The sequence below is a fragment of the Strongyloides ratti genome (genome assembly GCF_001040885.1).
Source record: "Strongyloides ratti genome assembly S_ratti_ED321, chromosome : 1".
NCBI lineage: Eukaryota > Metazoa > Nematoda > Chromadorea > Rhabditida > Strongyloididae > Strongyloides > Strongyloides ratti.
The window spans coordinates 1,896,101-1,922,188 of record NC_037307.1 but is presented as its reverse complement, the minus strand read 5'-3'; the positions used below and the strand labels follow the sequence as shown (position 1 = coordinate 1,922,188).

The following is a 26,088-nucleotide window of genomic DNA, read 5'->3' as shown; positions in this document are numbered from 1 at the left end:
ATACTTTTATAATTATATTTATCCTCCTACGAAGTCAATGAGGGAAAATAATGAAAAGAGATAAATAAACGATATTGAAAAAGAAAGAAAAGTTTGTTGTCAATTAAATAAGATACTTCATTAATTTTTTACTAATAAAGATATTCTAATGTAAAAATCTAAAAAGAAACTAAATTAATGAAAATAATCCTTGATAATATTTAATTCATTTTCAATTAAAAAAATTTTAATACACTTTTTATTAGTAATAAAAATGGATTATCTATTTATGTACATTTTTAAATATTATTAATTTATATTTTAAAATTTAAAATTATAAAGATTAAAATTATTAAAAGTGAAAGGTATAATGAATGAGGCGGTGGAGAATGATTGTTTAGTGATGCTTCCTGTACTTTTGTTTTTATAACATCCAACTTAATTGATGGTAGATTGGCAGTTGTTGTTAGTGGTGGTGGTGGTGTCGGGATTGAGTATGTTTTTAAATCAAAGCATGTCTTTGGCCATTTTGATATTGCTCCAGTATCAAGAGCAACACTTTGTATTGAGTTAAATGATTTTCTTGTTATATTTATAACAAGATTTGCCGTTTCATAATCACAATTATATGCAATTGTTGGGATGTCACAATGTAATGAGCATGTCACATATTCACAACCATCACTAAGGTATTTTTCAGCCTGTGTTGAATCGCCATTCATTGCAAGATGTTTAAAATTTTGCATTATTGATGTTACAGCTTTATGTTTAGAAGTACATCCCTTTAAACATTGTTTAGATATTTTATAATTTATTTTATTTAAACATGGAAATTTATCTTGTATGGCTTGATAATTATAAACACAAAAGTGATCTATTATCTCTGAGCTTCTCGTAAGAAGCTCTAAAAGGAAATTATGGTTACATTTTTGATAACAATATTGAAAAGTATGATAAATTCTTCAAATAAAATTATTATTATAATTATTAAAAAAAAAATAAATTTAAACTTACTTGCAAAATTGTTCATGAAATGTTTGATTAGAAAATGCAATAAGGAAATCATTAAAATTTAACTGTAATAAACCAAGTGATTTATTAGGACCTAATTGACTTTCCATATCATTTATAAAATCCACAGAACATCTCCCAATACAATCATTATTTATTATTTGTTGAAAGGTTATTAAAAATAAATTACAATAAATAAAAATAAAATATTGTTTAGATGAGGGTTTCATTAGTTATCAGAAGAATGTCTGTTTAATTTATTTAGATCATAAATGCAAATAGATACATATAAGATGATATTTATATAAACATTCTCCATCAAATATATAATATTACCTTCACTAAAAAAAAAGAAGATATATGATATATTCTTGTTTCTTTACAAATCAACCAATTATGCTTAACATCTACTGCTGTTATGATTAAAAAAAATTAGTGATATATAGCTCCATAAAGTCTTGTTATTGCTATTATCTTTTATATTTTTATACCAAATTATTTGATTCTATGATTATATCAACAACTTTTAAACACATTTTAGATATATGTAACTCGTGGATTGTAACGTGATTTATTTTAAAGAATATAATAGAAAACAGGATTTGCATATATTTATTTAATCATTTTTATTATATACATATATGAGAAAATAGTGAATGATAAAAATAAAAATTTCTAGTAGAAAAATGCTAATCAACTGGTTTAATGATATTATTAAAACTTTTCAAGGCTTTCATTTATTACTAAAATTTCATTCATCTATTTTTCCTTCTTTTTTTTTTCTCCTGTTTTATTAGATTAAATGGTCATGGAATAAAAAATTTAAAAGAAAGTAAAAAGTTAAAAAAGAAAAAAATATATCTGTTGAAAGTAAAGTTAATTAATTATAATATTCATCATTGGTCAATAAATATTTGCACTTTTTATTAATGGACCTTTTTTTTACAGAAAATATGTATGTATATATTATAACAATTTTATTTGACTATTTATTCTTATAGGACCGCGACTTTATTTACCATCGTTGTTAATGCATTCTTGATATATTTCTTAAAAGTATATACTGATATTTACCCTAATAACAAAATTTTTTCAATTTTCATTCTAACGCAAATATAAACTAACAAAAGGAACATAAATATAGTACTTATATATTTACTAATACTATTAAGTATAAATTTTTTAAAACTTAAAAGAGATATTTTTTTCTTATCACCCACTCCTGACCAATAAAAGTAGAATGGGAAAAAAAGATGTTGTATATTATTTTCATCCAGATGTTGGTAAATTTCATTATGGTATGTTTTCAAAATATTTTATATTTACAAAAAAAAATTATAATTATTATTTATTCTTTTTTTTTAAGGTGAAAAACATCCAATGAAACCACAAAGATTATCAGCAATGCACTCATTAGTATTAAATTATGGGTTAGATAAGTATATGACCGTCATGGAGCCAGCACCATGTAGTGCTATTGATATGCAAGCATTTCACTCAAAAGAATATATAGATTTCCTTCAAAATGCTACACCATATAATAAGGAGAAGTATGCTGATGTTATGAAAAATTTTTTATTTATTGAAGATTGCCCCATTTTTGAAGGGATGTTTGATTTTTTTTCTATTTGTGCTGGTGGTTCATTGGAGGGAGCCCAAAGAATAAATAGAAAGGAGACAGATATTGTTGTTAATTTTTCTGGTGGTCTTCATCATGCAAAAAAATCTGAAGCTTCCGGTTTTTGTTATGTTAATGATATTGTTCTTGCTATTTTAGAATTATTAAAAAGACATGCTAGAGTTTTATATTGTGATATTGACATACATACGTCAGATGCATTACATGAAGCATTCTATTTAACAGATAGAGTTATGACAGTATCATTTCATCGGTATGGTAATATGTTTTTTCCGGGAACTGGTGATATGTGGGAAATAGGTATGGATAGGGGAAGATATTATACAGTTAATGTACCATTAAGAGAAGGTATTGAAGATGAGGCATATTTATCTATATTTAAACCAATAATGACAAAAGTTATGGAATGTTATAAACCAGAAGCTGTCGTCTTACAATGTGGTGCTGATTCATTAGGAATGGATAGATTAGGATGTTTCAACTTAAGTATAGATGGTCATGGTGAATGTGTAAAATTTATTAAAAGTTTTGGTCTTCCTATGATTGTTTTAGGTGGTGGTGGTTATACACCAAGGAATGTTGCAAGAGCCTGGTGTAATGAAACAGCTATATGTATTGACAAAGATGACATACTACCGGCTGAGATTCCTGATGAATGTGAGTTTAAAGAGATGTTTGGTCCAGATTATTTATTAAAACCAAAGTTAGATAAAAGATATGAAGATGCTAATACACAAGAATACCTTAATGCTTTAAAGGATTTAATATTTGAAAACCTTGATATGTTAAAAGGTGCCCCAGCTGTACAAATGCAACCAATTCCAGATGATTTTTTTGATTGGGATAAAGTGAAATATAAAGATGAAATTAAACAGGAGATGTATGAAGAAGACAGGAAAATGAGGGATCGTGATCCTGATTAATTATTTCTTAATTATAATATTTGGATTTTTTTTAGATCTGGTGTCCCCTAAAATAACTTTTTTAAATAAATTTTTTTTTCAAATTTTCTTAGTTTTTCTAACATAAAGAAACATGGGGAATCAGAAAAAAAAATTTTTTTTTAAAAGTAAAAGAAATTTGTGGTTTCGATTGGATATTCTGAAGTAAGGAGTCATATTATTATTTTAAAAAGAAGAAAAATTATAATTAATATATAAATTAAATTAAAATTAAAATAATTTTTGTTATATTTTTAGTTATAAAAAAAATCAATAAAATTTTTTACTGAAAAAAAAATTATTAATAATGTTTTTATAATTAATATGGTTGATGTAAAAGTAATTGATAATTCAATTAAATAAATTATTAGTTTATTAGTTAAATAAAAAATATGGCCAACTAGATTGCAAATATAATAATTAAATTTGAACTAAACATTAATTTTATTTTAATTATATTTTTACTTGTTATTACCTTTAATTTTTGATTAGTTATTTGGATAAATTATTTGATTATATATGTGTTTTATCAGTTTTTAAATATTTTTATATTTTTTTAAAAATATTTTAGTAAATAATTTTTTATTGCTATCAACATAATTTATAATATTTCTAAATATAGAAGTAAACAAAAAAAGACTAATAGAGGAAATTAAATTAATTTAAAATAAAGTTAAACGAGGGTAAAGTAATAGAAACGTAAGGAACAGGGTAACAAACTAAATCATTTTAACTGTCAAAGTTATTATTTATGAATTTAAGGAAAGATAAAATTGGCTGTATAAATTGAAGTTTTATTTTCATATTTTTTTAAAACTTTTTATGTATTTCATTGACATCAACAGATGATATAATGTATCAAAAATTAAATTGTTTCTTTTTGTTCATCTTTGATTACTTTTAGTAAAATAATAAAGTGTATTATTAATAGTTCAAAAAAAATGATTCTAGAGTTATTTATTACTTCTGAAAATTGTTTTTCTAATTAAAATATAAATTAAATTTATGTTTTGATATTAATATTATTTATAATTTAAATCAACAACAAGTATTTAGTTTTAAAATAAATAAAAAATTTTATATAACATTGATAATTTCAATATTAGAATTTTAATAATATTGAACTATTAATCTTATTTACATTAAAGCATTAGAAATTATTGTTTTGTAATAAAATTAAATATAAAATTAAGTACACTCATACGTATACATATTAATTATTTTAATTTACAGCAAAAAAAAAATAAAATAAAAATAATGATAAGTAAAAAAGATAAGATAAAAATATTATTTTGTTGATAACACCTGTTTAAAGAAAATTGTATCAATGTATATTAGATTACATTTACCACTTTAATGTTTAAAAATATGATGTTATCAAAAAAATTTAGATGTAATATACAACTATCTTTAAACATTTATACTAGACAAATATTAAACTTTTTATAATTTTTTAAATTTTAACATAATTTAAAATATGTATGTAATACTAAATGATTTTTAAAATTTTTATTATTATAATTTTCTAGGTTATCATTAATTAATTAATACTTTTTAATTACTATTTAGTATATATATATACAAAAGAATTCTTCATAAAAGCATCATGCATTTAAAACTAATTATTATAATTCTTTGAAAAAAAAAATACTTATGAAATCATATAATTATAAATCCCTTTAAAAATTTAACTAAAAAAAATTATTTGTTTTATATAAAATTTATTATATTAAATAAATAAAGTGCTTCTCTTATATTTAATAAAAAAAAAAAACTATAAAAAATGTGATGTTTACATATATTCCTGTACAGCAATTTATTTTCAATATACTCACATAAAGACAAATAAGTAAATAATAGTAAAAAAAAAATGTGTCTGATGTTTTTAAAAACTAATTTTATGATTAGTATTTGATTTTGAAGTAATACTTTAATTAAAAAAAAATTTTTAATGAAGTTGGATAGATGAAATTTCAATATTCTAGTCTTTTTAAAATTATAGTTTGTTAGTGTTTCTGGATTTTTTTTTCTAATCATTATTAGTAAAAAGAGTTGAAGTAAATGAAAATTTATGTAAAGTAGTACTTGTGTTAAATTAACCAATGATAAAATGTGTTGCTTTTTTGAACCATCATTTCGTTTGTAGTTTTCAACATTAAAGTAAAAAAAATTAATTTTAAATGCAAATTTTAAAGAATGTTTATATCAAATTTATTGAAAATTTTTCTTTATGATAAAAATTGAATGTGGGGGGAAAAGATGTAAATTAAAAATGTTTATAAAATAATATTACTAACCAAAAAAAAAATTATCTTTATTTTTATGTAAATAAAATAGAAAGTATACAAAAAAAAATGATATTTTATTATATAGAGGTATTTATGAAGCATGATGACAATTGAATAGTAAATGACATTTATATGTACAAAATGACCGAATGAAATGTAAAACATGATATTGATCTAAGAGGTTGAATGCGTCGGTTTAAGAAAAACCCATTCAAGGTAAATACTTGGGTTCTGGAGTAATTTTACTTCAGTTTTCAAATTTTGGAAATGAAGTCTGAAAGGACTTCGATATTAAACATACTTACATCACATAAATAATTTGGTAATTTTTTGTTTTAAAGAAAATTGTAGTGGTAAAATAACTTGTTAATTTTTTTACGATATATTTCTAATAGAAGCACGGTTATAATTGTAATTTTTTAATTTGCAAATTCATGATTTTATTTTAAAAAATTATTCTTTATTATAACTAAAAAAGAATCTTTATTAATTATTGTTATCAGTAGTGCTTTTTGCCAATTTAATTGAACTTTTTTATACTTCAATTATTTTCTAATAATTTTATTTTATTCTTATTTAAAATTGAATTTAAGTAGTCACAAGAAAATGATGACATTTTTCTACGAAATTCTCAATTTTTTTTATATCGTTTGAATGACATTTAATTTGTCATATTTTTGACAAAAGTATTGTGGAAATATCATTAAAATTTTTTTAATAATTTATATCTGTTATAAAATACTTTTATTTTGCTTATTTTAGAAATAATTTATTAAAAAAATAAAAATTTGTCACGCTTTATAGAATTTTTAAATTCATTGATAATCTTTTTTTTTTAATTTTTAACTATTTTTGTCAATTTGTTTTTATAAACAGCATTATAAAAATATTAATATGGATCTAAATTTTGTATTAACATAACTTTTAAAAGATAATAAATTTAAATTTAATTTTTTTTTATTATTTCACATTTAATTTCTCATTTATTCTTATTCAAATTACAATAATATAATTTCATATCAATAAAATTATACGATTTTTATGTCAAAACAATATTTAAATTATTTTAAACAATTTGTCAAAAGTTCTTTTTTTTTTCAATACTTAACAATTTAATATGATATTATTAATAAAATAAAAGAAAAATGTCATTTCAGTTTAAATAATAAAAATATCAAAAATAATTAAAAAATATTTTTTATATTTTTATAAGTATAGTGCAAAACTTTTATGTTTTGAAGATATTATGTGTGAATTATAATAACATTTTTTACGTCATTCTTCATAACAACGTGTATATTTAACGTTATTTTATGTAATTATTTTAATATGAGCATTAATTTGTAAATATTATATAATATGTTATATATTTAATTTTTGTTTTCAGTTAAATAATAATATTTTTTCATCTATCAAAATATTTAAAAAAAAAACGTATTGATAAAAAAAGATATATTTATAAATAATTGTTAATATTAGGCAGAAAGTATTATTAAAATTAAAAATTAAATAATATAAACAAAAGAGTAGTTAGAATTATACCTAAATATACCAAAGTAAATTTACTAAAATATTTGTTAAACTTAACAAAGATTAACTTTGAAAAAAAAAATAAATAAAGGAAGATTAAAATGTATGATGTAAAGAAATTATATTTCCATTACTTCCAAAGATTTTATAATATCTTTTTCAATCTCTTCATTTCTACTTTCATCCAATTGTACATTTTCAGATACAATTAAGAAATTAAATTTTGATTGAATGGATACAAGGAACTTCTTAATTTCCTTTAATTCAAAACGATAATTAGTACAAGGTTTTGACTCAATACATGTTGTTGGTGTATTTTCCATTAAACATAATTTTAATATAATTTTAGCTACATTTTTAACTGATTCTTTAAATATCATTATATGATTTTCATTATTTAAAAAAATAGTAAATTTTAAAATAAAGGATATTATTTTACAAAGATTATATTTAACTCCTTCTAAGTAAATAGAATTTAAAAGTGTATCATGAATTGATTCCCCTAAGATAGTTGAAAACATTAATTTTATAGTTATAGACATCTTTTCCAATAATTCATTTGTTATTTTTTCACTAAAACATAAATTATCCAAATCAATTATTATTTTAAGATACTCTTCTAATGAATCAAAAATAGATGCAGATATATTAATAATATTGCAAACATCTTCTTCAATATTACAAAATACTGAAGGAATTATTAAAAATTGAAAAAAATATGCAGCTTTTTTATAAAATATATGTATAATTTTGTCGAAGACACCTTCACCATTAAAAAGTTGTTTCATATCTTTTTTATATATACATCCAATACATATTTTAAATGAAGATATTCTTATTTTAGAATCTTCTATATAACTATTTTCTTCTAAACCACTAATTGAATAACAACCATAATACTCATCATAAAAATGTAAAAATATGATTTTTAAAATGTACTCATCAATAAATGGAGATCCATATATTTTATTAATTTTTTCAAATAATGTACAATAAAATTCTATAATAGTTTTTCTTAAAGATATATTTATTGGATATTCAATAATTTGGCTAATAAATAATCCAACAGAATAAAATTTTATTGGAGAAATATTTAATTTAATTTTATCATTATTGATGATATTTTTTGCTAAATTGAAATGTTCAATAACTTGTTCACATTTTTGTGGGTGAAAGTATGTTAAATCAGTAATTATTGTATCATAATATTGATATGACAATACACGTTGTAACTCAACAAATGGTTCTTTTTCCATTATTAGATAAAAAAGTAGTAAATTTAAGCAATATTAAAAATAAAAATTGTCTTTTTTTATATATATATTTTATAGTTGTATAAGAGATATAAGTAAGTTTAATTTATGCTATTGAATGCGTTTTTTTTTATGACATCTATATTATTCATAGGAGGCGTCAAATATACATATTGTATGTATAATATTTAAAGATAAATGAATAAAAACAATTTTGTAAACTATAATTAAGTAAAGAAAATATAATAAATTATTTAAAAAATATTTATTTTTTTATAAATTAATTATAAACTTTTAATTTATTTTTACGGAAAGTTATACAAATATCATTTCAATAACTTTCTATTTTTGAAGATTTATTAAAGATGAACTTTGGAGATTTATTATTTCCGCATAATAATAATTGATCTTTGAGGTATAATATTTTATTAAATTATTTATATTGCAAATATAATATTGAAAAAAAAAACTTTTTAATTACAAAAATATATTATAAAGTTGTAAATTACTTATACTATTAATTCTTACTTGGTAAATATTATTTTTATAAAAATTTCATGTTGAATGATGATTATATATAATGAAATAATGAAAAAATAAATTAACATTATTATTTTAAAAAAAAATTTTATGAGTAATAAAATACCTGTCAATTCTTTTTTAGAAACAATTATGTTCTTATCATTTTTTTCTTCTGTTGTTTAAATTTATTTTATTATAATAGCCTTACAAAAAAATTTGTAAATAAAGTATAAATTTAAATTTTTTTACTTGTAAAAGAAAAATGTTAAACAAATTATAATAAAATCTTTTTAAATTATAAAAGAGAATTTAATTTTGTTAAAAAATAAAATAAAATTACTTTTTCAATATTGTAAAGATTAATGTAATGAGAATTTATAATAAATATATTTCTTAATTTAAAAAAAAAAAGTTACCATAATAAAAAATCCTATAATTTATTTTTACAATTTAAAATGTTATTTTTGACTAGTATTTCATAATAATTACTTATAACTTTCTTGTATTGATAAGAAATGAATAATACTACACAGAAAACAATGACTTTAAAGACATAATCTTATCATTATATGTTCCAATACTATTAAAAATAACAAAGATTTTAAAAATAAGTTGTGTGATATCATTAATGTTTTATATTTTTATGATATTTTTATCAATTTAACATGATTGACACACGAATTTATAATGTGAGATGAACGAAAACACTAAGAAGAAAGTATATAAATATTATAATTTTAAAATATTTCTTACTTCCGTATAATTATTATAAAGTATGCATTTGTCTTTTTGTAAATTATTGTTCATATATTTATTATTTTATTTAAATGAAATACTTAAGTGTCATAGATATGTACGTGATGCAACCTATAGATTACGATATCTAAAAAGAGAACTTCTTATTAATGAATTTAATAATCTATCTCAAAATCCTTCTGAAAAAATTAATGGTAATAATTTATATTGTAATTACTATGTAAAAAATTGGCCAAATTTGATTAATGATGTACCAAGGTATACCATACCATGTCCAGAAGTTAATGATAAATGTGTCACAATTACTGGTACAAATGATGGAGAGACAAGTTTATGGGAGGGATGTTTTTCAACTTCAAAAATTTTATTTAACTATTTAAATACCAGTTGTAATGTGAGTACAAAAAAAGTATTAATTATTAATTATTAAATTTATTATTTAGGAAAATAATTGTATTAAAGTTAATGATAAAATACAAAATAGAAATGGAATTTCTTGTTGTTGTGCATCAAAAATGTGTAACCACGATTCATTTAAATCAAGTGGTAATGTTTCATTGATGAATTTACTTGTTTATTTTGTTTTTTGTAATTTTGTTTTCATTATATTTTTAATTTAAATATTTTTTTATCATAAGAAAATATTTTGTATAAGTTTATATTAATATTAAGATGATATTATATCAGAAAATAATTATTAAAAATAATACTTAGTTAATGAAATATCAATGTACTATTAAACATATTTTTTTTTTATGTTTTTCATACAAAAATATTTTTATCTTTTTATTTATTAATCTAATGTTATTATATTCTTTATAAAAAAATTATATATAAAATTAAAAAAAGATTGTTAATATTAAGCAAAAATAAAATATTTTATAAAATTTTAAAAAAATACATTTATCACTTGATATATTTTTTTTTTGTAAAAATTTATTAGTCATAAAAAAAGTTTAACTTAAGTATATGTATATATTTACTATTATCATAATATAATATTTTAAAATTTTTCTATTAAATTTGGTAAATATGAAAATGTTTAATCAAAAATATACTATGTTAAACAATTAAAAATAAAAAAAAAATATTTTTTCAATTATAACCACACTTCACATTTATTTATTGGATTCATTTTACTTCCAACTTTACAATTGTAAGCTTTAGAAAATGGTAAATAATTTGATAGTGTATTTTTTATACGTATATTACCAGGAAAATGTGGACCAACATTATCATAACTTCTTTTTAAAGTACAAAAGAATCTGGCAAAATTAATAAAAAATAATTGTTCTTCAGTTAATGTTTCAAAACCAGGAATCTTAGGTTCACTACCACCGATACTTTCAAGGTATTTCATGTATGCTCTATGAGAAATTTTAATTCCACCATTATCAGCAATATTCTCATTTAATATTAAAAATTTTCTACGATTTGAACCAAAATCTTTTAATGATTCATTTGTATATTGCATGCTTAAGCAATTACTTTTATCTTTATATTTTTTTCTTGAATCTTTATTAGTCATATTTTGATTTATATTTCCTTTAATATCATAATTCATACCAAGTAAATCAAATGCATGTATAATTTCATGTCCAATTATTGTACCAATACATCCATAATTAAGGGACATTGGAAATTTAGGACTAAAACATGGTTCTTTTAATGCTATAGGATTAATAATAATATTATTTAATGATAAATGATAATGAGCTACATTAGAAACTAAATCATCAATATCGTATTCATAAATTTGCAGGTTAACAATATAATTGACACATATTTTTTTAAACTTTTTATCATTATCTGGTATGGCAAATTGATAATTATCTATATTTTCCATCATTTTTTCAGGACTATCATAATGTGAAAATTTAAAGTAATTATAACATTTTTCCATAAATGATAAATTTCCTAAATATTTATGATATCTTCTGTTAATTTTAAGTTTATTAATTTTATTTAAATAATTCTTAATTGTATATTTATCAAAAAGATCTTTTCTTTCTTCTAACAATAACTTAAATTCATGTGCAACATTTTTGAAAATATTTTCAACAATTTTATAACTATATTTAATTTTTATATTATTTTCTAATTTATGTATATAATAAGAAGCATATGCATAATATCCAAATCTTAAAATTTTTATAAGACATATTTGTTGTAATTCCACCTCCATTGTTAAACATTTTCTATACATATCACTAATTGTTTTAATTATTTTTAACTGATCATCATATTTTCTTTTTGTAACTCCTTCTAAATAAAAAGTAATATAAAAAAAATTTTTTTTTAAATTTTATTACCACTAAGAAATGAATTAAAATCTTGAATATCACTTAAATCCTCACTCTCTCCAAATATATTTTCTAAATGTTTTCCATATATCCATCCTTCACAGGAAAAATTATAGAAATCTTTACATGGATCATGTGATAATGAAAGATATTTTGAAAGTGATTTCTCACTTAATTTTACATCAATTTGATAATAATTTTTTCCAACATTTCTTGAAATACATAATTTAGATGCCAAAAATATAGATACTAGAAATATATTTATTAATAATAAAAATGATTTCATTTTATTTTTAATAATGATTAAAAATTCTTTTATATCAAATTTAATTTAATAAAATGAAATTTTACTAAAATGCATTTTATACTTTTCAGTAAAAATTTTATATGTCATATAAAAAATTACATTGTTTTCAGTTATTACCTTATAACAATTGAAAAATGTGACATTTTAGTGATAAAAAAAAGTATAAGAAATGTGTTTACAGTGATTAACAAAAACATCATGAAATTTCAAATAACACTTTTTGAGGTAAGACTATAATGATTATTTTATTAAGAAATTCATTTATTATGAAATTCTTTTATTTTTTAAGTTTAAATTTAATCCATTTATTTTTTTTGTAAATATTTCAATAATATCATATTTTGTTAGAAAAATTTTTTTAATTATTTAAAAAAAAATAATAAAACTTGACTTTTAACTTTTATTTATGAATATTGATTTAATCTTTACCAAAATTCACATTTGTCTTTTGGATTCATTTTTTCTCCAACTTTACATTGGAAGGCTTTAGCAAATGATTTAGAATTTGATAAAACTTTCCAGATACGGAAATCTTTAGGATTACCTTCATAATTTTCATCATCTGGTTTATCAGGATTTTCATTTGGATTTTTACAAATAGATCTAGCTAAATTTATGTAAAATAGTTGTTCTTGAGTTAATTTTTCAAATTTAGGAATTACACGATTACTACATTTTAATCGTTTTTTTCCTTCAATAAAAAGTCTATGAGCAATTTTTATTCCACCATTATCAGCAATATCTTCATCTAATGTCAAAAAATTATTAAATTTATTACCATACATTTTAACAAAACATTTACTTCTATTATTAAATATATTTCTTGAATAATCAGTTGTTACATCATAATTTTCTTTACCATTATAATCAAAATTCATACCTTCTGAGTCAAAAGCATGGAACATTTCATGAGCAATAGTAAAACCACTACATCCATAATTAAATAATTTAGAATAATAAACATTATGACAACGATTATTACATATTGTTGGATTAAAGTATAATGTATTCATTTCTGGTAAATAAAATGCATAATTATCAATTAAGAATTCAAGTTTTACTCCATTACTTTCAGAATTAACAATAAAATCAACACATCTAACTTTAGATTTTTTATCTTTGCTAGGTATAAATGATGCATAATTTTTCATATTACTTAACATTTTTTTTACATCATCTTTTTTGGATGAAAATTTAAAATATTTATAACATTTTTCCATACTTGTTTTATTTCTTAAATTTTCTAAATAAAAATCACTTACTTCAAATTTCATATTATCAATTTTTAAAAGATAATTTTTCATTGTTATTTTATCCAAAAGATTTTTCTTTTCTTTTAATAAAATTTTAAATTGTTTTTTGATATGTCTAATAGTTTCTTTAATACTTTTGAAACATGTATAAGTTTCAAGAGTATCTTTCATACGACGGACAAAGAATGAAGCAAATGCATAATATCCAAAATTATCAACTTTTTTAATACAATCATTTCTATAATCTTCACCTAAATCATTACATTTTTTTCTCATTTCATTAACTTTTTTGATTGCTTCAGATTTACCATTAAATTTTCCATTGTATACATCTAAAAAAATTTGTATACTTATAAAAAAATAAAAATAAAAGTTTTTACCTTTCATATGTTCATGAAAATTATATTCACCCTTAACTTTTTTATCCTTTTTATTTAACCAAGTTCCACAGGCATAATTATAAAAATCATCACATGGGTTAACATCAAGATTAACATATTGTGACAAAGATTCTGAAGCTAATTCATCACCATAAGCATATATTTCATGTAAAAAATTTTTTTCACAAGTTTTTTTACTTGCCAGAGAAGGAAATATAATAGAAATACCAAGAATTATCAGGAATAATTTCATATTTTTTTAACTAATTAATTTAAATTTATTTCAATTCTTTATATCTATTTCTGAAATAAATGATTCATAATGTTGAAATGGCATGCAATTATTTTAAAGTATATTTTTTTTAAATATGTATCTTTTCAATTGAAATTATAAAATTATGTACAAAAGAATCTGAAGTTTCATTGAAATCAAATCAAAATATCATAAAAAATTTATATAAAAAAGGTGAATAAAGGAATGAATATAGTTTTTAGAATCTTACATTTTTTTTTTGTTAAAAAGTACGCTTTAACTTAACTAAAATAATGCAATTTAAATTTATTTTACTAATATAGTAATACAAATATTTTAACTAATTAATATGTTAAATAAAAAAATAAAGTTTGTATATAGATGATGGATAATTAAATTTTTTGTCGTTATTTGTTAAAAAAAAATTATGATAACAATAGATCAAGTTATATCAAAACATTAAACAATACATTTAATATATTTGTATAAAAGTTAGGTTCTAAAAATAAACATGTAAATTTTTGAACTAAAAAATTAGCTATTATCAAAAGAAATTTTCAATCTTTTGTGTAATGAAATAAAAAATTTTTTAGAATGATATTTTATTTGAAAAGTTTTTTTTTGACAAACTTTTTCAAGTAAAATATAAATCGATACTTTATCATAATATTTTTTTAAATTGTAAAACAAAAATGATAAAAGTAATTTATTATTTGTAGATTTATTTTCTTATCTTTTACCATAATTCACATTTTTTATTTATCACCATCTTACTCTCTTTCTTACATTTAAAAGCTTTTGCAAATGGTTCATAGTTTCCTAAAGTATTTTGAATTCGTTTAAAATCCGAATTATGTACTTTACTTTTAGAATTTTTAATATTACCATTTTTTCTATAACTGTTACAGAAAAATCTGGCATAATTAATGAAAAATAATTGTTCTCCTGTATATTTTTCAAAACCTGGAATTTTAAGTTTATCTTCTTTCTTTTTTTCAATATGTTTTTTATAAGCTTTATGAGCAAGTTTGATACCACCATTATCAGCAATATCTTCTTTTAATGTAAACATTTCCTCAAAATCTAATTTATCAATATCTTTATGTTCATAACCATATTGTTTTACAAAACAATTTCCCCTATCTTTATATTTTTTCAATGATTGCCAACTTGTCATGTTTGGATTAAATCTTCCTTCATGATCAATATTTATATTAATATAATCAAGTGCATGAATTAATTCATGTCCAATTACAAAACCAAGAGATCCATAATTAAGTGATATAGGAAAACGACTATCAAAGTAAGGATCTTTAAATATCATTGGATTAATTGTGTATCTATTTTTTCTAGAATCATAAAAAGCATTTTCAGTTGTCAATAATAAGATAGGAAGACCTTCATCTATCTTTCCTATAACATGATCAATACATTTCCTTCTTAAAACTTTATCTTTTTTTGGAAAAGAATTAGCATATTTATGCATATTTTTAATCATTGTATCTGCATTATCTTTTGATGTAAATTTAAAATGTTTATAACATTCTTCCATTAATGTTATATCTTTTAAATTTTCATGGTGTTTTTTATACAATTTCATACTTTCAATTTTTTTTAAATAATTCTTTTTTGTTTTATTATCAAGAAAATCTTTTTTTTCGATTAATTCTTTGAATACACTTATAATATTATCAATCATTTTTTTAACAAAATCATAATGTTTTTCAAATTGTTTTTTGCTTTCAATATGATTTATAAAAAATGTAACATATGCATATAATCCAAAATCATCTACAGTCATGATACAATTTGTTAAAGAATCCTCATCCATAAGTAATAAACATTTATTATACATCATTGATAATTTCTTTAATACCGCTGAACCATTGTAATATTTTTCATCAAATAAATCTAAAAAATATTTTTGTTAAAAATTTATAATTTTATTACCAGCTATAAAAAGACTAAAAGCATTGGTTTCACTTTCATTTTTTGATTTTTTCATTTTAATCATATTTCCACAGGCAAAATCATAAAAATTATTACAAGGATCTTTTTTTTTATCAACATATTTTGAAAGAGATTTAGAAGTTGCTTTCAAATCAACTTTGTTTTTTTTATTATCTTTACCATAACAAATATTAGTATTTAAAAATATAAAAATATAAAAAAAAATAAAAATGCGATTCATTTTTTATTTTTTAACTGATAACAATGTTTTTTTTTTGCCTTCTTTATACAAATGTTTTCAAAAGGTGAATCATGGAAAATAAATTCCATGGACTTTAATAAATATTTTTTTATTATCAATTTTAAATAACATTAAACAATTTTAATTTTTTTAATATATTATTTTTAAAACGAACAAAATGTTATTTTTAGTTTTATAAATTATTTATCTTGGATTTTTATATTTATAAGATAAGTAAGCAGATAGGTTTGTTTTTTTTATTATCAAATTACACATATGTCATTTTGGATTCATTTTTATACCAACTTTTCATTTAGAAATTTTAGAAAATTGTTTATAAGTTGGCAATAATTTTGAAATAGACAAAAGAATTGGACTTTATTTTTATAAAAAAATTCAATGAACAAATTTTATACTATAATTATCAGCAATACTTAATTATATCCGTTTCATAAATTAGTTTATAATTGTATATTAAGTTAGTCTACCTATTATATTGTTTTTTTTCACTATATTATTAGCAACTTTTCTTTTTGAAAATGTTTTGTACATATAATATTTTTCAACTTATTATCATTTTATAAAATAGAATCTGTAACTGTAAAGAATTTTGATTTTCTATTAATACTTCTCAGACACAGATTATTGATAATTGCCACATTTCAAAATTTATAAAAATGTTTAGAAATAAAAATATTCAAAAACATTTTTATAAATAATATTAATTTAAAAGTTTATTCTTCTCTTCTTTAACATTTTTTCAAATTGAATCATGAAAAAATGTATTACTCATTTAATAAGTTTAATATATTTACTTTTTTTTATTTAAAAAATAGAAATTTTTAATAATTCAAATGTATTTTTAAATATTAAAAGTTGTAAATTCTTGCAAAAATAAGTGTGGTAATAACTTTTAAACTATTAGTAAAAAATAAACTTTTATTTATTTATATGATTGACCTTTCCTTAACATTATAATTTAATTTTTCAGGTTGAATTTCTAAATATATTAAATTGCATGTTTACATTTATGCTATTTAATTATATTATAGTTGTATTGTAGTTTATTCTATGAATAATAAAAATTCACAACTTTATCTAAACTATTTAAAATAAATAATTAAATATTGAAAAATTGTTTAGAAGCACAAAAAAAGAGCAAAAAATTTTAATGAGATTATAGTTTTTTGTGTACTTTTTTTTTAAAATTGATTAACTTTTATATTTTTAGAAATTTTATTACTTTGAAGTAACAATTAATATAAATATGATATTCTCCAAATAAGCAATAATATTTTTTATATTCAACATCTTTATGTAAATGATAGTTTGAAAATAAATTAACAATACTAAATTTCATTGTACTTAAAAATGTATATAGTAGTGATATTTAATTTTTATACTTAACCATAAAATTATAAAATTTATAAAACTACTATCAACAATAAGTAAAAATTTTTACTTGAAAATACTTTTAATGAATAAATTTTTGATTATATATAAAAATATTAAAAATGATAATAATTTACATTTGCTAAATACTACTTTTTTCTTTTGGATTCATTGGTGTTCGAAAATCGTATCTGCAAGTATTGGAAAATGATTCATAATTACTTGAAGTCAACAGAAAACTTTTCGCTAGATAAGGATTCTTTCTTGGTGTAATAATTGTTGTTTTAATGAAATCATTTTCATGTTGGCAATAAGATCTACCATACCCAAGGAAAAATAATTGTTGACTGGTAAAATTATCAAATCCAGTAATTTTTCCTTTGTCTTTTATTTTATTATATTGAAAATATTGATTATATCCTAAATAAGTAACTTTAATGCTTTGACTATTAGCAACAAGTTCATTTTTATAAATACTTTTGCTTATTTTCTTACAATTCACCTTCTTTAAACTTTTTTATTAATTGTTTATTAAAACAATTTTTTTGATATTTATATCTTTTTAAAAATATACATTCTAAGCATTTTATCTAAAACTTTTATAACTTCTTGTACAATAACAAAACATATACATCCGTATTGAAGAGATTTGGATAAAATCTATTTATTTTGTGATTATAAGAAGCATTAAAGTAAATTAATTTGTTAATTTTAACTTTACCATTTATTATTTTTTTTATAAAATTAACACATTTATCTTTTTTGGGATAATCTCATAGTATCATACAACTATATCTATTTATATCATTAAACATTTTATTTACAGTGTTATTATTAAGAGATTCAAAAAATTTATAACATTCTTTCATCATATCAATATCTTTTAAGCGTTGTTAACTTCCTCTATAAAATTTCATATTTTTTATTTTTTTGATAAAATCTTTTCTAGTCTCACTATTCATAATACTTGTTTTAATTGGTATAATTTTTTCAAATAATATTTCTTTATTAAGATTAAATATTTTTTCAATTAGATTATAAACGTAATCAATGAGATAATGATCATCAAATTGTATCATAAAATATAATGAATGAGCATAGAATCCAAAATTTTTAATAATCCTCGAACAATTTCTTCTTTCTTTCTCTTCAAGTAATTTACATTTCTCACTCATTTTATTTTTTTTAATGTTTTCGATTTTCTATCATAGTCTCTTCTTAATAATTCTAAAAATAAGAAGCTAGTTTATAACAATCTTATTTTATTATTTTTTTTAAATTCATTAAAGTTATGTATAGATAAAAAATTTGGTGTTTCATAAGAAAACTCATTAATATGTTTTAAAGATTAATACCACTTTCCGCAGGCAAATTCATGAAAATCTTTACATGGTTTATGAAATAAATTATAGTGAATTGAGCATGATAATTTTGGTAATGATTTTCCAAAACAAACTTTTAAAAACATAGTAGTATAAAACTATTAGAAATTAAAAAAACTAATTTAATTTCAATATAATTACTGATAACAAATTTTTAATTTCCTTTATATTTTTTTTGGAAGAAATCTATTTATCATATTTAACTAGCATGGAATTAGATTAAATATAAATTTTATAAATATTTTTAACGACATTAAAAAATTATTTAAATTTAATTTTTTTTTACCTATTGTTAAAACTTATTTTTTAAAAATATGAAAAATAAAATGTTTTTCTTGCATATATAGATTAAAAACAATAAATTTAATGGTGCAATTTATTAAATGTTAAAAAAAATTATCATCCCAACTTTAAGTCATTTTCTTATATTTAAAATTCTAAATAAATTTAATTTAAAGTTTATTAATAATAAACTTAATTTACAAGTTTTTTTCAAATTTGTATACTAAATAAAACTATTTTTTTAAATTAAAAATACAACTATACTTATTCCATAAATCTTTAAAAATAATAAAATTAATCTTTTTGTTTTAATTTTTTTTTATTATTTTTTAAATACTCTATTATCAAAAAAGAAATTAAAGTTATTAATTATAGTAAAGGTATCAAACAAAAAAGTGATAACTAAATTAGATATGTAAAATTGGATAATCGGCAGGGGTACCATAAGCCAAAACATATATATCATTAATAATCTTTTTACAAAAAAGATCATTTCTAAAGTTTGATTTAGAGGCAAAGTTAGAAGGTCCAACAATAATTTCAAAAGGAGTTTCAAAATCTCCTTCTAATCTTTTACTTAACATTCTTGCCATAACTCTAAAATTGCATGGATGAACTTTAGATTTAAAAATTTTTTTAAAAACATCTTCAATTAATTCATCAAGTTTTCTGTTACAACACAATAGACTTCTGGTTGTTGAATAGCAATTTTCTTGTTTAAATTCAAATTGACCATCTATATTTTGATTTGTAAATTCTTCACCTTCTTTTGATATTGGAAGAAATGTACCATTTGTATTTATGATAGATGTTATAGTTATTTGAAGACTTTTACTTTTTTCTTTCTGATCTTTATTCCATTTAATTGTAGTTGGTTCAATTAAAGAAGATTCATCTATAATAAATGGTGCTTTTGTTGGTTTATCTTTTACTTCAATAAGAACTGGTCTTATTGTGGGTCTTGGTGTTGTTGATAATCCTACAAAAAGTTTTTTATATTTATTTTAATTATTAAACTTACTATCAATTCTATGAAAAGGTGTAATCAACTCAGGTAATTTTATAGTCGTACTGTAAGCCTCTTCTTCTCTAGACGTACTTAACTTTTCTTCAGAAGTAGTATATCCATCTTTATTAAACTTATCCCCTATACCATATGAAACTGTTGATGATTGATCCTTTATTTTATATAAATCAATTTCTGAATAATAGTCATCCTTGTCATTAGAATCTTGGTTACTATCAACTATTTTGTAATCATTTTCAGATATTAAATTATATATCCTACTTTCGTAAGTTTCTTCTTCTGGTTTTTCTTTTGGAATTAATTTTTCTTCTTCACCGTATGCTTCTTTTTTATCTTCATAAGATTTTGTTGTGGTTTGTAAAATAATACTTCCTTGAGTATTGTAGTCATTGTCGTCATATTTATCATATTCTGATTGTTTATTTGATGGTTGTACTTTTTGCATTTTATTATACAATTGACCTGGTACTTTTTTACTTTTTACAACTGGAATGTATGCCTTTTCTGTTGTCAATAGAAAATTTGTTTTACTTTCCGAAATAGTTTCATAATTAATCTCTTTTTCAACATCATACTTAGATGATGGTATTTTTTTAGTTGTCTTAGATTGTTTTTCAATTTTTTTAATATCAGTGTTTTGATTATATTCATTGAATTCAGGTGTTTTATTTGATTTATCTTCAGAAGTAGATTCATAATTTGTCTTCTGACTGACTTCATATTTAGATGATGGTATTTTTCCAGTTACCTTAGACTGTTTTCCAATTTTTTTATTATCAGTAATTTGATTATATTCATTGAATTCAGGTGTTTTACTTGTTTCGTCCTCAGAAGTTGATTCATAATTTGTCACCTGACTAACTTCATATTTAGATGATGGTATTTTTTCAGTTACCTTAGACTGTTTTCCAATTGGTTTACTACTAGTATTTTGATTATACTCATTAAATTCAGATGTTTTACTTGTTTTGTCCTCAGAAGTTGATTCATAGTTTGTCTCCTGATTAACTTCATATTTAGATGATGGTATTTTTTTAGTTGTCTTAGATTGTTTTCCAATTTGTTTAATATCAATATTTTGATTATATTCATTGAATTCAGGTGTTTTATTTGATTTGTCTTCAGAAGTAGATTCATAATTTTTCTCTTGACTGACTTCATATTTGGATGATGGTGTTTTTTCAGTTGCTTTAGGTTGTTTTCCAATTTCTTTAGTATTTATATTTTGAGAGTAATCATTGAATTCAGATGGAACATTTTCTGTTTTATCTTCAAAAGTTGATTCATACTTGATTTCCTTAACATCTTCATATTTGGATAATGGTAATTTTTTATTTCTCCTAGATTTTTTTTCAACTTTTTTTCCACTAACATTTTTATCATACAAATTATTTAAGCTTGGTATATAATTTGTTTCATTATTTAAAACAGGCTCTTGATATTCATCAGATTCATTTATATTTTCTGATGGTGAAATTTCTATTAAAGTATTATTTTTGCGTTGATTCATTTTATTTACAACATCCAAATTATTTTCATTATTTTTTATTGATACAGATTTTGTATTTTCTCTTAAATTTAATTGATTTATACCGTTTTTTTCTGATAAATTTTCAGTAGGTGATTCATCCTCTTTTACAATATATTCTTTTTCAGAATTTTCATAATCATAGTTACTTACCTTATTACTACTATTGAGTGGTACTTTTTTAGATGATGTATTTTTATTCATATTTTTATTTGTTTGATAAATTGTAGTTTCTTCTTTATAGTTTGGTTTTTTAATTAAAGTACGATTATCTGGTACTTGATAATATGTTTTATCTATAATTTTATCATCAATTCTAGGTGGATATATTGCTTCATTTATTTCCGGATCATATGTCATTGCTTTAACTGGAAAAACGGTATTAGGATTCATCGTAGTTGTTGTTTTTTGCTTTTTTGAATTCTTGTTTTTTGGTTTCTTTGTTGTTTTGACTGGTGAAACAACTTTAGCTACATATGATGAAAAATCATCGTCATTCTTACTATTACTTTTGTTTAATTTATTACTTATATTTAATGAAGGCATTGGAAAATCATTTTTGTCATCTTCAATATTACTTTTGTATGAATTTTTATCAATAGTATAAGAAGGTATTGGAAAATCATTTTTGTTATCTTCACTACTATTTTTATTAATAGTATAAGAAGGCATTGGAAAATCATTTTTATTATCTTCATTACTACTTTTATATAGTTCTTTATCAATAGTATATGAAGGCAACGGAAAATTACTATCAATTAATTGATTTTTATTTTTCAATTTTTCAGTTTCTTTTTTATTTATTACACTAAAATTATTATACTTTATAACTTTTATTTTCAACACCTAATTAAGGTATGTTTTCATTTTTAATTATATAACTTTTAACTTTATTTCAATAAACTTACTTTTTCAAATTTATACTATTATATATACTTTCAGTTTCATCATCTCTACTTAGAATAAGTGAAGGTGACCCATATCCTGGACCAACTTTTCCTGGAATCCAAATTTTATTTAAATTCTTATTTTCTTGATTTTCTCTTAAACTAATAACAATCGCCTCTCTTTTGTTAACAACTTTCTAAACCAATTAAATTTATATAATTAAATATCTTTTAATGTTTTACTAATACCTGTGTATAAGAAAGCGCAAGAATATTTGTATAAATAATTATAGTAAAGAAATACTTCATATCAATAGGCATATAATTTACAAAATATAATAATATAAATAACACAAAAATTTCTTCATATTTGAATAATTAAATGAAAATAGAAGTACATAATTTAAACACATGGCCTATATAAGTATATAAATAAACTAGGATGTAAACATTTCATTAAAATTTAATTGTTTCATTTATAATTTTAACCTAAACAACAAATGTTAAATATACATGAAAATCAGATATACAATATTCTATCAAACTATAAAATGTTATCTTGAAAGTAATCAAAAATTAGGTTACACAATTTAATTATAATATATACCATTCATTATTTTTTTATTTAATTATGCTCCATTAAGTGCCCAAAAAATTGAAAATCCAAGAAGTAAAATAGCAAATCCACCAATAACAGCTGCTGTAACAAATTTTCCATTATATTGTAAATCATTAATATTATGTTCATCAACTAAATATTGTAATTGTATATAAGTTATTGGTTCACCTATTTTTGTCCATGTATCTTCAATTTCATAATAATTTTCTTCAATATATTCTATAAACTTCCTTATTATTCTAGGTGAAAAAATTAATGGAATCTCTTTATATTTTCCTTTATGTATTATTATTAGTGTAGGACATTTTTTATATTTTATTTGTGATAATCTCATTTCAATTATAACTAATATTTCTTTTGTCTGTTCAACTTCCATTTTTATTGGAGTTATATCTTTTAAATCTACACTTTTTACTGAATTTTCAAAGCTATTAATTCCATATGCTCCACATTTTTTATGTTTTTTAAAATTTAAATATAATACATAAAATTTTTGATCCATATCATTATTTATAGATGAAAGAAATTTATCTAAATCTTCATATGTTTTTAATTTTGTCATATTTACATGTTCACGTTCTAACAAAAAATGATAAATATCTTTTTTTGAATTTAATTGTCCCCTAAATGGATAAGCTTTTTCACCAATAAAAAATAATAAACTTATTGATGAATTTCCAACAAATTTTTCTATATTATATTGAGGAATTTTTTCTTTTTTTAATAAAAAATGAAAATGTATAGAATTTGTTTTTTTTATACCAAAATCTTTTGAAAATTCTCGTATAATTTTAGGAATCTAGAAATATTCATCATAAAATATATTTATTATATACCTCTTCTCTTTCTTCATGACAAACACGATCACATACCAAAAGAACTAATCTTTCATTTAAACTTTTATTAATAATAGTATGAATAGCACGTTGTGAGTTAATATCTTTTAGAAACTCATAATTTGTATCACTTGATTCCATAAAATCATCTTCTTGATTTGGATTAAAATATTCTCCAAATATTGGTATAGATCTTGTACTCTTACAACAATATTTTTTAGAAAAATTTAAAAAATATAATAAAACAAATAAATATGATAGTGAGAGCATATTAAAACATTCATAAAATATCTACACACATATATATTCTTTCATCTGTTTTAAAAATAATCAATGCCAGAAAATTATGTTTAATAATAATATAACTTAACAAAACTTATTAACACATAACAACTGACTAGAATACATATAAAAACATTAAAACGGCATTATCACCGGAACTGAGATCGATAAAAGCTTTGAAGCATTATCAAATTTAAGCTTAGCTAATTTATAATTCATCAAAAATCTTGAATACATCTCAGCAACTTTTGATTTCTTATGAACAATTACAACTATTCTATCACTATTCATTTTTACCATGATGTCTTCTTCTTTTTCTACATTCTCTTCAACCGTTATATTAATCTTCAATTCTCTGGTTACCTGATTGATAAACATATTTACATTTGGAAGATCCTCCTTCCCATGAATGATTTTTTCAAACTCTGCAAAATTAACTTTATTACCCTCATCATCCTTTTCATCATCTAATAAAACAATTTTTTCATCCTTTATTTCTTTGATACCTGCTTCAGCTGGAGTTTTTCTAACTTTTTGAATCATCAATTCACCGATGTGCTTTTTGTTTCTTAATTCTATACTTTCACTTGGATCAAGAGTAATTTTATGTTTTGCATTAATTAAATCACAAGCAACAATAACAATAAATTGTCTGATAAAAAGACTTTCAGCAACACGATTTCCATAAAAGTTTGAATTTATCAATACATCAACTTTTAAAGCTTCCTCATTTTTATTTGTATGACATAAATGAACTTCACTAACACTCATTGGAATTTTAACATCTTCCATACCAGTATCAAGTTTTTCACTTAACAAATCCTCTGTATAATCATCTAATGGTGGAGGAATCTCCACACAATGACAAATGTTGATGAAAAATTTCATATTTTCTTGACGTTTCATAATCATTCCTTCAACAGTAATTGTTCCCTCATCAAAATGATACTCTTTAAACTTTGTACAGTATCCCTCAATCGGTTTAATATAATAAACATCTTTATCTTTTTCAAGTTCTTCAGAACTAGCAATTTTTATTGACATCCTACTTCTACAAAATAATTTAGAAATTCAACAATTTAAAATCACTTTACAAAATATACCATAACGTCAAAACGCTTCAAAAGTAAACAACAACAAAAAAATAATAGAAATTTATACAATAAATTAATTTTAAATAGTAACTATTATCATTGTTAGTCATTATTTCACAACAATAAAATACAAAAAAAAATCTCCATTTCATC

The 26,088-nt window shown here is 20.5% G+C and overlaps 9 protein-coding genes across 9 annotated transcripts; 2 read left to right on the top strand and 7 right to left on the bottom strand.

Annotated features, from left to right (window-relative positions):
- Positions 1 to 293: 293 nt before the first annotated feature.
- SRAE_1000060300 (Hypothetical protein) lies at positions 294 to 1,100 on the bottom strand (the record flags this gene model as incomplete). The annotated part of the gene is made up of 2 exons (XM_024647456.1): positions 294 to 939; positions 994 to 1,100. 2 exons carry the CDS (start codon positions 1,098 to 1,100, stop codon positions 294 to 296), a joined length of 753 nt encoding a protein of 250 aa, XP_024501532.1.
- Positions 1,101 to 2,230: 1,130 nt separating this feature from the next.
- On the top strand, positions 2,231 to 3,552 carry SRAE_1000060200 (Histone deacetylase 3; the record flags this gene model as incomplete). The annotated part of the gene is made up of 2 exons (XM_024647455.1): positions 2,231 to 2,288; positions 2,357 to 3,552. 2 exons carry the CDS (start codon positions 2,231 to 2,233, stop codon positions 3,550 to 3,552), a joined length of 1,254 nt encoding a protein of 417 aa, XP_024501531.1.
- A 3,955-nt stretch (positions 3,553 to 7,507) lies between these two features.
- Positions 7,508 to 8,644, bottom strand: SRAE_1000060100 (Hypothetical protein; the record flags this gene model as incomplete). The annotated part of the gene is made up of 1 exon (XM_024647454.1): positions 7,508 to 8,644. The coding sequence occupies one exon, from the start codon at positions 8,642 to 8,644 to the stop codon at positions 7,508 to 7,510; it is 1,137 nt and encodes a 378-aa protein (XP_024501530.1).
- Positions 8,645 to 9,938: 1,294 nt separating this feature from the next.
- Positions 9,939 to 10,539, top strand: SRAE_1000060000 (Hypothetical protein; the record flags this gene model as incomplete). Its single annotated transcript, XM_024647453.1, has 2 exons — positions 9,939 to 10,313; positions 10,363 to 10,539. The coding sequence occupies 2 exons, from the start codon at positions 9,939 to 9,941 to the stop codon at positions 10,537 to 10,539; spliced, it is 552 nt and encodes a 183-aa protein (XP_024501529.1).
- A 479-nt stretch (positions 10,540 to 11,018) lies between these two features.
- Positions 11,019 to 12,508, bottom strand: SRAE_1000059900 (Phosphate-regulating neutral endopeptidase; the record flags this gene model as incomplete). Its single annotated transcript, XM_024647451.1, has 2 exons — positions 11,019 to 12,184; positions 12,232 to 12,508. 2 exons carry the CDS (start codon positions 12,506 to 12,508, stop codon positions 11,019 to 11,021), a joined length of 1,443 nt encoding a protein of 480 aa, XP_024501528.1.
- Positions 12,509 to 12,954: 446 nt separating this feature from the next.
- Positions 12,955 to 14,415, bottom strand: SRAE_1000059800 (Phosphate-regulating neutral endopeptidase; the record flags this gene model as incomplete). The annotated part of the gene is made up of 2 exons (XM_024647450.1): positions 12,955 to 14,114; positions 14,163 to 14,415. The coding sequence occupies 2 exons, from the start codon at positions 14,413 to 14,415 to the stop codon at positions 12,955 to 12,957; spliced, it is 1,413 nt and encodes a 470-aa protein (XP_024501527.1).
- Positions 14,416 to 15,151: 736 nt separating this feature from the next.
- Positions 15,152 to 16,606, bottom strand: SRAE_1000059700 (Phosphate-regulating neutral endopeptidase; the record flags this gene model as incomplete). Its single annotated transcript, XM_024647449.1, has 2 exons — positions 15,152 to 16,326; positions 16,366 to 16,606. The coding sequence occupies 2 exons, from the start codon at positions 16,604 to 16,606 to the stop codon at positions 15,152 to 15,154; spliced, it is 1,416 nt and encodes a 471-aa protein (XP_024501526.1).
- A 3,463-nt stretch (positions 16,607 to 20,069) lies between these two features.
- Positions 20,070 to 23,425, bottom strand: SRAE_1000059600 (Ground-like domain-containing protein; the record flags this gene model as incomplete). The annotated part of the gene is made up of 4 exons (XM_024647448.1): positions 20,070 to 20,641; positions 20,684 to 23,025; positions 23,126 to 23,301; positions 23,354 to 23,425. The coding sequence occupies 4 exons, from the start codon at positions 23,423 to 23,425 to the stop codon at positions 20,070 to 20,072; spliced, it is 3,162 nt and encodes a 1,053-aa protein (XP_024501525.1).
- A 308-nt stretch (positions 23,426 to 23,733) lies between these two features.
- On the bottom strand, positions 23,734 to 25,885 carry SRAE_1000059500 (PIH1 family-containing protein; the record flags this gene model as incomplete). The annotated part of the gene is made up of 3 exons (XM_024647447.1): positions 23,734 to 24,522; positions 24,560 to 24,760; positions 24,995 to 25,885. 3 exons carry the CDS (start codon positions 25,883 to 25,885, stop codon positions 23,734 to 23,736), a joined length of 1,881 nt encoding a protein of 626 aa, XP_024501524.1.
- Positions 25,886 to 26,088: the final 203 nt, after the last annotated feature.